Below are 13,323 nucleotides of genomic sequence, written 5' to 3'. Positions count from 1 at the left end.
TCATCAGATTTCTTTTGGCCCAATCCTCTAATTTGTCTAGGTCCCTCTGTATCCTATCTCTACCCTCCAGCATATCTACTACTCCTTCCAGTTTAGTGTCATCTGCAAACTTGCTGAGGGTGCAATCCACTCCATTCTCCAGATCATTAATGAAGATATTGAACAAAACCAGCCCAGTACCGACCCTTGGGGCACTCTGCTTGATACCGGCTGCCAACTAGACATGGAGCCATTGATCACTACCCATTGAGCCCGACGATTTAGTCAGCTTTCTAGCCACTTTATAGTCCATTCATCCAGGCCATACTTCTTTAACTTGCTGGCAAGAATACTGTGGGAGACCGTATCAAAAGCTTTGCTAAAGTCAAGGAATAACACGTCCACTGCTTTCTCCTCATCCACAGAGCCAGTTATCTCGTCATAGGAGGCAATTAGGTTAGTCAGGCATGACTTGCCCTTGGTGAATCCATGCTGACTGTTCCTGATCACTTTCCTCTCTTCTAAGTGCTTCAGAATTGATTCCTTGAGGACCTGCTCCATGGTTTTTCCAGGGACTGAGGTGAGGCTGACTGGCCTGTAGTTCCCCAGATCCTCCTCCTTCCCTTTTTTAAAGATGGGCACTACATTAGCCTTTTTCCAGTCATCCGGGACCTCCCCCGATCGCCATGAGTTTTCAAAGATAATGGCCAATGGCTCTGCAATCTCATCCGCCAACTCCTTTAGCACCCTCGGATGCAGCGCATCCGGCCCCATGGACTTGTGCTCGTCCAGCTTTTCTAAATAGTCCTGAACCACTTCTTTCTCCACAGAGGGCTGGTCACCTCCTCCCGATGCTTTGCTGCCCAGTGCAGCAGTCTGGGGGCTGACCTTGTTCGTGAAGACAGGGGCAAAAAAAAAGCATTGAGTACATTAGCTTTTTCCACATCCTCTGTCACTAGTTGCCTCCCTCATTCAGTAAGGGGCCCACACTTTCCTTGACTTCCTTCTTGTTGCTAACATACCTTAAGAAACCCTTCTTGTTACTCTTAACATCTTTTGCTAGCTGCAACTCCAAGTGTGATTTGGCCTTCCTGATTTCACTCCGGCATGCCTGAGCAATATTTTTATACTCCTCCCTAGTCATTTGCCCAATCTTCCACTTCTTGTAAGCTTCTTTTTTGTGTTTAAGATCAGCAAGGATTTCACTGTTAAGCCAAGCTGGTCGCCTGCCATATAGCGATCAGTAGCGATCAGCAATTTCCATTTTCTGGTGGATAACCATACAGTATTCACTCATCCTGTCACAACTAGATTTTTGAAGAGGCGTCTCAGATCCTTTTCACCATTGGGGAAGTTTGCACCTTAGTGGAACCTCAGTTTTGTTTTGTCGTTGCTTGCTAGCTCCCCTTCCCCCTTTCAGCTTCTAGCCACATGTTCTATAACCCACCTGTCCATGAAGGTGGCCTTTCTAATAGACATAATGTCAGCTAGAAGGGTTAGTGAGCTGGGAGTGCTCATGGTGGACCCACCGTATACTACATTCTATAAAGAAAAGGTCTTGTTATAACCCCACCCTAGATTCATTCCTAAAATAGCTTCTGAGTTTCATATGAGTCAAGTAGTCCATTTACCGGTGTCTTTTCGAAAATTGCATGCCTCAGATGAAGGGAGCTGACTGCATTCTCTAGATGTCTCAAGTGCTTTGGCCTTTTATCTGCAAAGAACAAATGATGTTAAGACACCTAAACTATTTGTTTTCATAGCAGAGTGATCAAGGGGTCAAGCTACATAGATACAAAGACCTTCAAAATGGATCTCGAGTTGTGTTACCCTTTGTTACCAACTAGCTTATATTCCCCCTCCAGAGCAGGTGAGGGCTAATTCTACTAGAGGGCAAGTTATTTTGGCTGCATTGCTGAGAGATGTACCCCTCCCAGCGATATGGAGGGCAGCTAATTGGAGCTTTCTGCATACCGTCACAAGTCATAATGCTCTGGTCCGGTCAAATGCAGACACAGCTGTGGGGACAGCGGTACTACAGTCAGCATTGGCCTTCTTGCACCCACCTCTGGTCTTATCACTGATTAATCTCCCACATGGGGAATACACATAGAGACCATCACTTGAGGAAGAAATGCAGGCTACTTACTGTTAACTGGATGCTCTTCGAGGTGTGTGGCCTCCCTACCTGCCCTCCGTCCCCTCTGCTGTGGATTGTTTGAACTGCGGTAAGAATGGAAACTGGAAAGGCATCGGCCCGCATCACCTTTTATGCTCTTGGTTTGGAACATGAGAGCTACAGTACATGTGTGGGTCATTGGACACTGCTTGCAAAAACGTCTGGACTCGGGCACACAGTGCACATGCATACCTAAGGTGTGGAATACAGATAGGGACCACACATCTTGAAGAAACTCCAGTTACTGGCAAGTAACCTCCGTTTTTGACTGCCAAGATGCTTGGATGGTTTCTGCTGGTGTCATTCAGATTAGTGGGTTAAGAGAGTCAGATATTATCTCATCTACATTATGCATGAGTAAAGAGATCTAACTGCTGCACTAAGCCCAAGTCAGGTGTCACTTATTCTGAGACTGTCACCTCCATGGAATACTTTGAAAATCATTCTCTTGGAAACATTTCTGCTTTGCACACCCCACATTTTCGGTATTTCTTTTCTGTTTATTACAAGGGACCACTTGCATGCAAACAAAATCTTTGTACCATTCCCTTCTTCCTCCTTTACTGCATGTCAAAAGAATAATTGACATAGTTGTGGTGATAACTATGATATCATAAGCAGGGGGTTTTGTCTTTGGACAAGAAATAAGTAATAAAGTCACGTAAAGATCCTGTTTTCTTGGAAATGTTTAGTTACAAAGCAATGAGAAAAATACAGGAAACATGTTATACTATAAAGATGTAGAACTGTTCCTAAACAGTATGGTTCAAAGTCTTTCATTAGGCATTAACAGCTTTTCAGCTATGTTCTACCCTGGTAGATTTCCCACTTCTCATTTGTAGGTAATTGGAGACTTAGATTTTTCTGCTTGTAATTTAATTTTTCTCTTGGCCTCTGTAATTGGAGCATGGATCATTTTAACCTTCTCTTGCCTATTTTACTTGGTTATGTGTTTCTGAGCATTATTCTAGCACAAGTCCTGTCTAGAGGCCAGTTCCTCCCTTTGTTGACCACAATGCACATATTCTTTTAATTATGGGAAGGAGAGCAACTAGAGCTGGGAACTCAAACTTTCAGAGCCAACACTACATTGTTGAGCTTGAAGAGCAGTTCCCCAGCTGGGATGCTGCTGTGTTTCACCCACAGTTCCTTCCAGAAATATAGTTAAAATATATGACTGTTGGGAGAAACTACATTGGAGAATGGAAAATGCTTTTCAAAACCCAAACTGAGTTGCAGAGAATGGAGGGACTTAAAATGGGAAATTTGCCCTACCACCACATACAATGAGCCATCCATTTGGATAATACTAATGCTAGAGAAGTCTGAGTTTACAGATACCAAGAAGACAATTATTTGATAACTTTCCTTTTGAAGTTCTTACCGAGTGGATCTCTGAGAATGACAGAGGGTCTCTGGAAGGGAGGAGCAGAGGGATTTGACTGTTTGTAACTGAAAGCATGCAAGCCTCCTTTCACAACTTCCTTTGTTTTGGTCTAAACCGTCCTCTTTTGCATATGTCCCTTAACATGCGGGTTTATCTAATGAATAAGGGATTTGACCTTTCCAAATGTGGTGTTTTGCTGTTTATACTACATGCGTACAACAAACTGTGTGTGTGTGTGTGTTTGGTTTGCTTTTGTCTTATCTTCTATTAATTAGTGATTAAATATAGAAAAAAGTCACCGGTGAAATGCTTGGGGGGAAATCCAGGTTTTTCAAAAAGCAAAAATAACTTGCACCTAGGTCAGAATTTTGAACAGTGTGAAAAGTATATTTTTATGCCAATGAAACTTTTTTCTTAGCAGCAGCCAGAAAAACTACTCAAAGTACATGCCTAAAATAATAAAGACAGAGGATGTTCTCTGGAACCTCATTCCCCCAGGTGTTACCTAGTGTGTTTTATAGGTTGGAATGGGTGAAATGTCTCCCGGCTGATCTTTCCAGGCTTGAGCTCTACTTTACTGAGGATGCTGGGACTTGGGTTACAGTGCACTATAACTGTATTGCAGGCAGACCACTGAGCTAAAAGGATGCTGTAAAGAGACTTGGGAGAAGTGTTTTACATTGATAACCTGGATTTTGTGATAATTTCAACAAGTGTGTCCATATTCTTTCTTCTCTTTGCATTTGAAATTATCCTTGCGTTTTACATCCCCACACATAAGAATTTATTTTAAAAGATAGATGCCTTTAAAGCCCTTCCAAAAAAAAAAAGCTCTGTCTGTGCAAATGGGTGTATGTGTGGGGAGGAGGAAAGGGGTAGTTTCTGGGGGAATGCAGGGTATTGATAGCTTTTGTGTAGTAATGCTAGTACTGGGTATATAGATAACCAGTGTTTCTGCTCTGTATGTGTCCCCCCTTTTTTTTTTAAAGCTCCTACAACTTTCCTGTTGTTCAGTCAGAAGAACGCAATTAATCGCATGGTGATAGATGAGCAACAGAGTCCAGATATTATACTCCCTATCCACAGTCTCAGGAACGTCCGGGCCATCGATTATGACCCCCTAGATAAGCAGCTTTATTGGATTGACTCTCGGCAGAACATTATCCGGAAGGCACAAGAAGATGGCAGCCAGGTATCCAGTGAGAGGAATTGCAAAGAGATGAGGCACTGTTTATATGAAGCAATGATTACATTTTAAATAATATAAATAGACCTCCTGCTAGCTCCAGGTTCGCTGTAGCTGGTCTGAGCTGGTTGTGGTGAGAACCTCAATAGAAATGGATAGTAGGATTCATGTAGGAAATACAGAGGGGGCAATAGTCTGTGCAGGGGAATAGAGTTGACCGGGGAAGGTACACTGACTTGAGAGTAAGAGATTTGGGACTGCATGCCAATGTGGTATGCAGCTCCTGTCTGGGAGTTGGGGAGTTCTGGTGTAGGCATGAGGAGAGGCACACGGAGTGGGGTAGTAGACCAGTGGGACACTGGATGAGAGGCATGAAACAGAGGCCTTGGCTACACTTGCAAGTTACAGCGCTGTAAAGCCTCCCCCAGCGCTGTAACTCACTCCCCGTCCACACTGGCAAGGCACTTACAGCGCTGTATCTCCCTGGGTACACCGCTGCAGGTACTCCACCTCCCCGAGAAGCATAAGAGATACAGCGGAGTGGCTACGACTCACGGGTGTGAGTGTAAACGCTTGCAGCGCTGTACTAATCACCTTGTCAAGTGGCCAATCCTCTCCATTGTTGTGACCGGCTGCAGGAATGCGGAAGTGCCGGTTTCAAAGCTCGTACCACAGAGAAAAAGCAAACAGTTTGCTGTTTGCTTTGAGTGAGTGAATGAATGAGCAGGGGGCCGGGAGTTCGGAACTTGCAAAATAGAGAGCTGACACGCTCCAAAAAGCGCACTCTCTCCCCCCACACTCCCTGTCACACTCCACCCCCCCCTTCCACCCCCTTTTTGAAAAGCACGTTGCAGCCACATGAATGCTGGGATAGCTGCCCATAATGCACCGCTCCCAACAAATTGCAAATGTTGCAAGTGTGGCCACGCCACTGCGCTGGCAGCTGTCAGCGTGGACAGACTGCAGCGCTTTTCCTTACTCAACTGTACGAAGACAGGTTTACCTCACAGCGCTGTACAGCTGCAAGTGTAGCCAAGGCCAGAGTTGCAAGAGTCCCAGCAGCATGGAAAGGGAGCACATGATTGGGGAGCAGAGAGGAGGCATGGATGGGGCCGGAGACAAAGGGTGGTGCAGGATGGGTGAGGTAACAGTAATTGATTAAGGCTTATACAAGTGTTCATTCTCAGACTTTTAAAATGTTTTATTTATTTTTGGTGGCGGGGAATTGAAGACGTAAATGTTTTTTGTTAGAAGAAAGTGCAGTTTCTTAAGGAGGGTGTGGGGAGTGTGAGTTGGATTCCATTGAAATGCTTGATCAGCCTTCACTCCTATTTAGGGATGTTTTTTGTGAACATCTAAATAATTTAACATCCAAAACTAGTCAAAAGTGCCAGATCTCTCCAGGACCAGCAAAATAAAACATGTGTGCAGTTTCTAGGCCAAGTGCTTTGGAAGATGTGACAAGCCAAAAAAAAAGTTAGGCAAATTTTTCAAAAGTGCAAGACAAACTACTTTACGAAGCACCTCTATCCCCAGAATGTCACATTGAATTTACTCTAGGCTTTCTAGAGAGACTGTCGGAGGCTAAGATGTGGTACATGGAATTTCAGTTGGATCGATATGTCTCTAATAAAGTTGCCTGGGTGGGGTAAATCGGGTTTGTCACAGAGAAGACTACTTCGATCTTATCTGTGGAGAGATTTTAATTTCTTCATAATAATTTTCTATACACTGAAGAGGGCCAGAAAAGGGGGATTACACATAGTTGAAACACTTGAGTAGGTGGAACAGGGAAAACTTAAAAGGGAGTAAAATGGGAATATTCCAAAGTGCTAAATTTCATACCTAGACCAAGGACTAGTGCTAGCAGATGTTCCCTCTACCAATTAGCAGGGTTCCCTAATATGTGAGAAGGAAAATCACATGTGATGAAAATGATGTAGGAGGATTGATGCAAGAGCTGTTGTCCAAGCCATCTGCTGGCCGCCTGAACGTTTCTTTTCCTGCTCATCGATCCTATAGACTGCTCAGGTTTAGGGATTATTGGTGACATGGACTTTCTGTTGTAGAGAGCTGCATGTTCTGTATTCACGTTAGTCTATGTACTGAGGAACTGGACTGTCTAAGGAGTTTGGTTTATTAAGAAAAAGAGGATGAGAAGTGAAACATCAAAACCCCATGAGAAGTGAAACATCAAAACTGTGCCATGCCAAGGCCCAGAGAGTGTCTTTCCCAGTGGAAACCTTGACTTTAGTGATCTAGCTGTCTTCATTCAGGCATTGGGATCTCAACCCAGAATTCCAACGGGCGCCGGAGACTGTGGGAACTGTGGGATAGCTACCCATAGTGCAATGCTCCAGAAGTCGACGCTAGCCTCGGTACTGTGGACGCGGTCCGCCGACTAGAGCACTTAGAGCATTTTATGTGGGGACACACACAATCGGCTGTATACAACCGATTTCTATAAAACCGGCTTCTATAAATTCGACCTAATTTCGTAGTGTAGACATACCCTTAGAGTGGTTGGGATTTAACCAATGTAATCTGTTTTGGATTGGTGAATGAGAGAGAAATTTTCAGCAGACAATAACTGTCCTTTAAGGCATAGTACAGCCAGTCATACAGCGTCCACAGCCTCTCAAAACTCCTGGCACTGGTGAGTGTCGGTGCCACTCCTCCATCCACCTTTAATACCCCCACAGAGCCCAACAACATCATTAATTCTTCTGAGCTGCAACCAAATGGTATGATTTCCACCCCCCTAAATCTGCTGGGGTAAGTGTTTTGTGTCCACTGCTCACTCTGCTGTTGCTCACCAAGGGACAGAGAGAGAGAGAAACAACTGAACATGTGTTCCCTGGTCTAGGATTATATTTTGGAGGCCTCCTTCTAACTTTGAACAATTTCACATACAGCAGATATAGCAAATACAATTCTAGGTGACACCCTGAATGTAATATCCTTCTGGTGATTTCCCAGAGCCTTACTGTGGTGACGAGTCCGGTTCCCAATCAGAACCTGGACATGCAGCCCTATGATCTGAGCATTGATATCTACAGCCGCTACATCTACTGGACTTGTGAAGCCACTAATGTGATTAATGTGACACGCTTGGATGGGAGACCAATGGGCGTGGTGCTGAAAGGAGAAGACGACAGGCCCCGGGCCATTGTGGTGAACCCAGAGAAAGGGTATGTAGTTGTAATGTGGAATAGTAGGGAAAATCCAGCCCAGAGATCCTATTAATAAATCTTCTAGCTGCTGGCTACCCTTCATCAAAATAAAGGTATCTTTGGAACTCTTGTATTGATGCTAAAGGTTGAGACTTCTAAAATTCTTAGCGTAAAATACTGGGAATTCTTCCGCTGACTGGTAAAGGTTAGCAGGGTTCAATTATGGCCCTCCTGAGGCTGAGCCTTGTTGGGGAGGAGAGGAGGTTCCCTTAGAGCGTGGTAGTGTTGTGTTATAGAAGGGGAGAAGCCCAATACAGAGCAGGTCTTGATACATCTTTAAAATGGGTGCAGCGGGGGGCTCAGAGGTCTCACCCTCCCCCCCACCTCCACCCCACTTGGCCCTAGACTGGAGCTAGAAATTTGGCACTGTCATGAGGGAGAGGCAACCAGGCCAAATTTGAGTGACACTGCGACCCCATGCACCAGGTCACACCACCACTCACTCAAATTTGGCTCAGCTGCCCCATAGATTTGAGGGGTGTTGCGACTCCATGTTTCTCCCCCACCCCACCTTTACAGTGCTTTGGGCACTCGGCACCGGGCACCCCAACCCCTGGGAAGAAGTGGAGCAGGCAGCACCCCTAGTCCCCAGGAGCAGGGGAGGATTGGATCCAAGCTCTTGGGGCTTCCTGGGAAGTAGAGCTGCAGAAGGAGGATGGGGCGTGGAGCTCCCAAAACCACCTGGCTCCTGGTGGGGATGATGCTTTTCAGCCTGACGGCCTCTCTGGATGAGAGCTCAGGGCTGGGTGTAAGGCAGGGAGAGCATGGGGCTGGGTGCAGTGGGGAAAGCTCACTGCTGAGTGTGGGGAAGCTGGAGGCGAGTATGTGTGGAGCTGGGTGCAGGACTGGGTATCGGGGAGCAGCAGGGAGAGTGTGTGGGGCTGGGTGCAGGGAGCTCTGGGCCCCAGCCGTAGGAGAATTCTGGTTACGTCCCTGCCCTCTTCACTCACACTCTCACTCACTCACACTCACTCTCTCTCATCCTGGTGAAATGTAGGGCAAGAGACATGGTCCCATCCTGCCTAGAAACACCTCCTGTACAGATGGTCAGTTCCACAGGCAGTGCTAGCTGGCCTCCTCCCTTGCACACCCAAGTGCTGAGAGATAGAGCAAGCCTGTTTCCTGCATGTGTACTAGGCCCAGGTAGCCTGTTTCCCCTTCCTCCTACCCCTGCAGAGCACCTGCAAAGGGGAAGGGACAGTTTAGCCCGACATTGAAAATATTTGTTTTTCCCCAAATCAGTCATTGTCTTAAGTAGCTGCCTTCCTCCCTCCCCCTTTGCACAGTAGTGAGGAGGGATGTTTGTCTCTCTGAGACATTGTTAGAGAAAAAAAATTTGTTAAAAACCTGCATAATTTACAAATCTGTTTGACTCTAACTATTCCTGTTACAGGTACATGTATTTCACTAATCTGCAAGAAAGGTCACCCAAAATCGAGAGGGCAGCACTGGATGGAACTGAACGGGAGATTCTCTTTTTCAGTGGCTTGAGTAAACCTATAGCCCTGGCCCTTGACAGCCAGCTAAGCAAGTTATTTTGGGCTGATTCAGAGCTCCGGAGAATTGAGAGCAGTGACCTTTCAGGTAAAGTAGAATTTACGTTTAGACATTCATTTGCACTATTAGTTGCTCAATATTAGTGCTGTTCACTTCAGTTTCTAGCTTCAAGACCTTTGTTAGCTTCTCCCTCAAAGCCAGTTCACAAATAATCACTGCTATTTTTCACAAACATCACTTTTTTGGAGTACTAGTATCTGTCAAGCAAATCAGGAAGTGCCCAGTTGGTGAAAAATCTGTGCTATAGTGTTAAGTCAGCATGCACTGGCCATTTCTGTGCCTATGGCAACATAAACTATGTATACCTGAAATGTCTATGTCCCTGTACTTCAGATGCATGTCCGTTCCCCCATCTGCATGCGTATATGAGATATGAGAGTAAGAGTAGAGATTGGTGATGGAAAATAAATGAATTTGGTAGTAAAATATTGCATTGATATATGCTCATTCATGATATAATAATGCTTTAGAATTCTGTAGTGCATTCCATCCAATGACACCAATTTGCTTTCAGTTTTCTATTTGTTTCATAACATGTCTGTATAATAGGACAAGTGGTATTATTTCAGTTTTACAGATGATTGGGTCTGAGGGCATGGCTACACTTGCAGATGTAGAGCGCTGTGAGTTAAACCAGCCCTTGGAGAGTGCAGTAGTTACAGCGTTGCAGTGTGTCCACACAGTCAGATTCAAGCACACTGGCATGGCCACATTAGCAGCTCTTGCAACGCCACAGAGAGCAGTGCATTGTGGTAGCTATCCCAGCATGTAAGTGGCTGCAAGGTGCTTTTCAAATGCGGAGGGGGTGGAGCGTGACAGGGAGTGTGTTGTGTGTATGTGGGGGGAGAGAGAGTGGGTTTTTGGGGGGCTCAGAGCGTGTCAGCATGCTGTCTTGTAAGTTCAGACAGCAGCAGACCCCCCTCCCTCTTGCCTCTCTCTCTCACACTCACAGCAAGCAGCATTCCACACTAATCGTTGCTTTGTTCCGGAGCAGATAAGCATGCCGGCTGTCAAAAATGGAGTTTTGAAAGGACATATCCGCATTCCTGCAGCCAATTCCAAAACAATGACAAGAGTGGCCACTTGACTTAAGGGGATTATGGGACGTTTCTGGAGGCCAATCAGAGCGCAGTAATGCAACACCTCGGTCACACTGACGCTGTGGTGTTTCAGCCGAGGCGCACCAAGCGTTATGCTTTTCGTGGAGGTGGATTACCAGGAGCGCTCCAGCTGCAGCGTCCAGGCGCTCTAAGTGCCTTGCCAGTGTGGATGGGTTGTGAGTTAGGGCGCCTGGGGCTGCTTTAATGCACTCTACCTCACAAGTGTAGCCATGCTCTGAGACACTGCAAGTGTAAGCAATTTGCCCAATGACACACAGTAAGTTAATAGAAGATCCAGAAAAAGAACTCTGACTCTTAATCAGGTGTTATAACCAGTAGACCACACTTAATGCATTAAAACATTGACATTTTGGTATGATGTATCCTTGGATGACCTTGACCACCACAGATTCAGCATGATTTAACTGACATCTGAAACTTACTCATTCCTTGTTTCTCCTTTTGCATCTGTTATGTCAATTTTTAGAACACCAAAGTCAAAGGCTGGTGTTAATTATAAACCCACTCTTTTGTTTTTAAATTACCTTACTTTTTTTTAAAAAAAAGCTGTCAGATTTTATGTATTGTTTATTAAAACCTCACCATTCCTTCCATAAACATGGAGAAATTTCTTTCCAAAACACTCATCTTTAGACATTTGCACTGCAAGATAAGTTACAGCAATTATCAGTGTAAATCCTAACTGCTGAGACAGATTGCTAGTTAAAGAATGCTGATTAATAGGCTTTTTTTTTTTTTTTTTATGAGAGCATAATTTTTCTGCATGTGTGTTCTTAAAAACTCTCTTGCTTCCTGGGTCTTCAGATGCTGCTACTCTTACAAAGAGAGACAGCATGCTTCATATGGGATAGGATAGGAGAGAGGACAATGCTCCCAACAGATACCTGGGGCCCAGTTATGTTTTCCTAATAATAGAAATCCCATTGAAGTCGATTGGACTTCTCACATGAGTGAAGGCTCGTCTACACAGGGAAATGGACTGGAATAGCTCATCATGTGGACACTAGTTTGGAATAAAAGGTCAGTATATTCCAGAATAATTAGTTTATTTTGGACACGCATTCATTATTCTGGAATACATTGACTTTTATTCTGGAATTGTGTTCCCACACAGGCAGCTAGTCTGGAACGGCTATTCCAGTCAGTTTCCCCCTGTGTAGAAGGGAAGTAATGGCAGGAGAAAAGTCCTGTTAGTCATGTTTCATTCTTGAGCAAACATGGATTTCTAAACCTTTAGGAACTTTCTTTGACATTCCTGGTGGGACTAGTGGATGCTTTGTGAACTTTGTGGTCCCCACTTTAGGGTTTCTTGTTTATATGAAGGATAAATATCACGGTCTTGGTTTAGTCACAAATAGTAAATTAAACTCGGTCATAAATATGGGTGAAAAACTAAGGTACTTTAAGAGACTGAGATTTTTAAACTAAAAGTTTTTGCAATATGTTGAGAAATGTCATGTCGATCCCCCACCTCCTCACTGGATCATAAAAGAACTCTGTCCAAAAAAAGTGAAACATTTATTTTTGTAAAGGTCGACTTCAACAGTCACACTTCCCTTTCTCAAGTCCTCTTTCTGCGCATCTCCACCCCCTTCTTGGCATCTCACAGCTAGTGTTCCCGCAACAGATGACTTATACTCATAGATTTTAAGGCCAGAAGGGACCATTATGGTCATCTAGCTGACCTCGTGCATTACACACGCCATAGAACCTCACCTAGTAATTCCTGCATCAAGCTGGATACGTCCCTCTACATAATCCATCAACATCTTTCCTAGGGCCAAATTCATCACTGGTGTAGCTCCAGATCATGGAGTGAAAGTGCTGTCTATAGTTTAAAGCCACGGGGGGAGGATTCCTAGGTGCTGTGTCAGAGCCAAGTCTACACTACAGGCACTGTACAGTATAGCTATGGCACCATAGCTATGCCAGCATAACCCCACAGTATAGACATAGACTACAGTGAAAGATGGGGGGGTTATCTGTTGCTGTAGGAACTCCTACTCCCTGAGCAACGGTAGCTAGGTTGATGGAATCATTCTTCCATTGACCTAGCTGTGTCTGTGCTGGGGGTTCAGGGTCAGCATAGTTGCAGCAATCATGGATGTGGATTTTTCACACTACTGTGGGCTGTAGGAAAGTCACTCTAGGTTTTAAGTGTAGATCAGGCCAGAATCTAGCAGCTAATCACTGAGACACCAGGCAAGCTACTTCACCTATCTGTGTCTCACTTTACCCATCTTAAAATGGAAATGATAATTAGTTTAACTTATTGTAAAGCACCGTGAGAGCATCTAATGAAATACTATAAAAATGCAAAACATAGTTATTTATGTTAATAAACATAGACTGACGGATAGAAAAATTATTGAGATTATGAAATAATAAAATGTTCAGGCATTATAATAATAACTTTTTGATCCCAAAAGCAAATCTTGGCCACTCATTCCTTGAAAAAAAATGGTAGCCTTTTATATGTGGTGGTTCACTGTCCTAGTGTTTTTTTTTTTTTTAATGTCAGTTACTTTTTTGGGAAAGCATAGTGTTGTTGAACATGTTCACAAGCTATTGCCTGCTGTACTGTTGTTGTTTTGGGTTTTTTTAAGCTTCAGATAGAAATGACCTGAACACCCTAGAAGGTTTGGCAGTGTTTGGATTTGGATCCAAACATTCCAGCTGTG

The 13,323-nt window shown here is 44.4% G+C and overlaps 1 protein-coding gene across 5 annotated transcripts in view; it reads left to right on the top strand.

The window, feature by feature from the left end:
- LRP6 (LDL receptor related protein 6) overlaps nt 1-13,323 on the top strand; it is a 177,358-nt gene that overhangs the window by 143,219 nt on the left and 20,816 nt on the right. For all 5 annotated transcript variants that reach the window (XM_065398640.1, XM_065398561.1, XM_065398483.1 and 2 more), the window contains 3 exons: nt 4,535-4,737; nt 7,711-7,922; nt 9,358-9,548. In XM_065398640.1, coding sequence (XP_065254712.1) covers nt 4,535-4,737; nt 7,711-7,922; nt 9,358-9,548 — 606 coding nt within the window. The remainder of the gene's footprint in view (nt 1-4,534; nt 4,738-7,710; nt 7,923-9,357; nt 9,549-13,323) is intronic.

This window comes from Emys orbicularis, chromosome 1 (assembly GCF_028017835.1).
Source record: "Emys orbicularis isolate rEmyOrb1 chromosome 1, rEmyOrb1.hap1, whole genome shotgun sequence".
NCBI classification, from domain to species: Eukaryota; Metazoa; Chordata; order Testudines; family Emydidae; genus Emys; species Emys orbicularis.
This window is presented reverse-complemented; position numbering and strand designations above follow the sequence as displayed.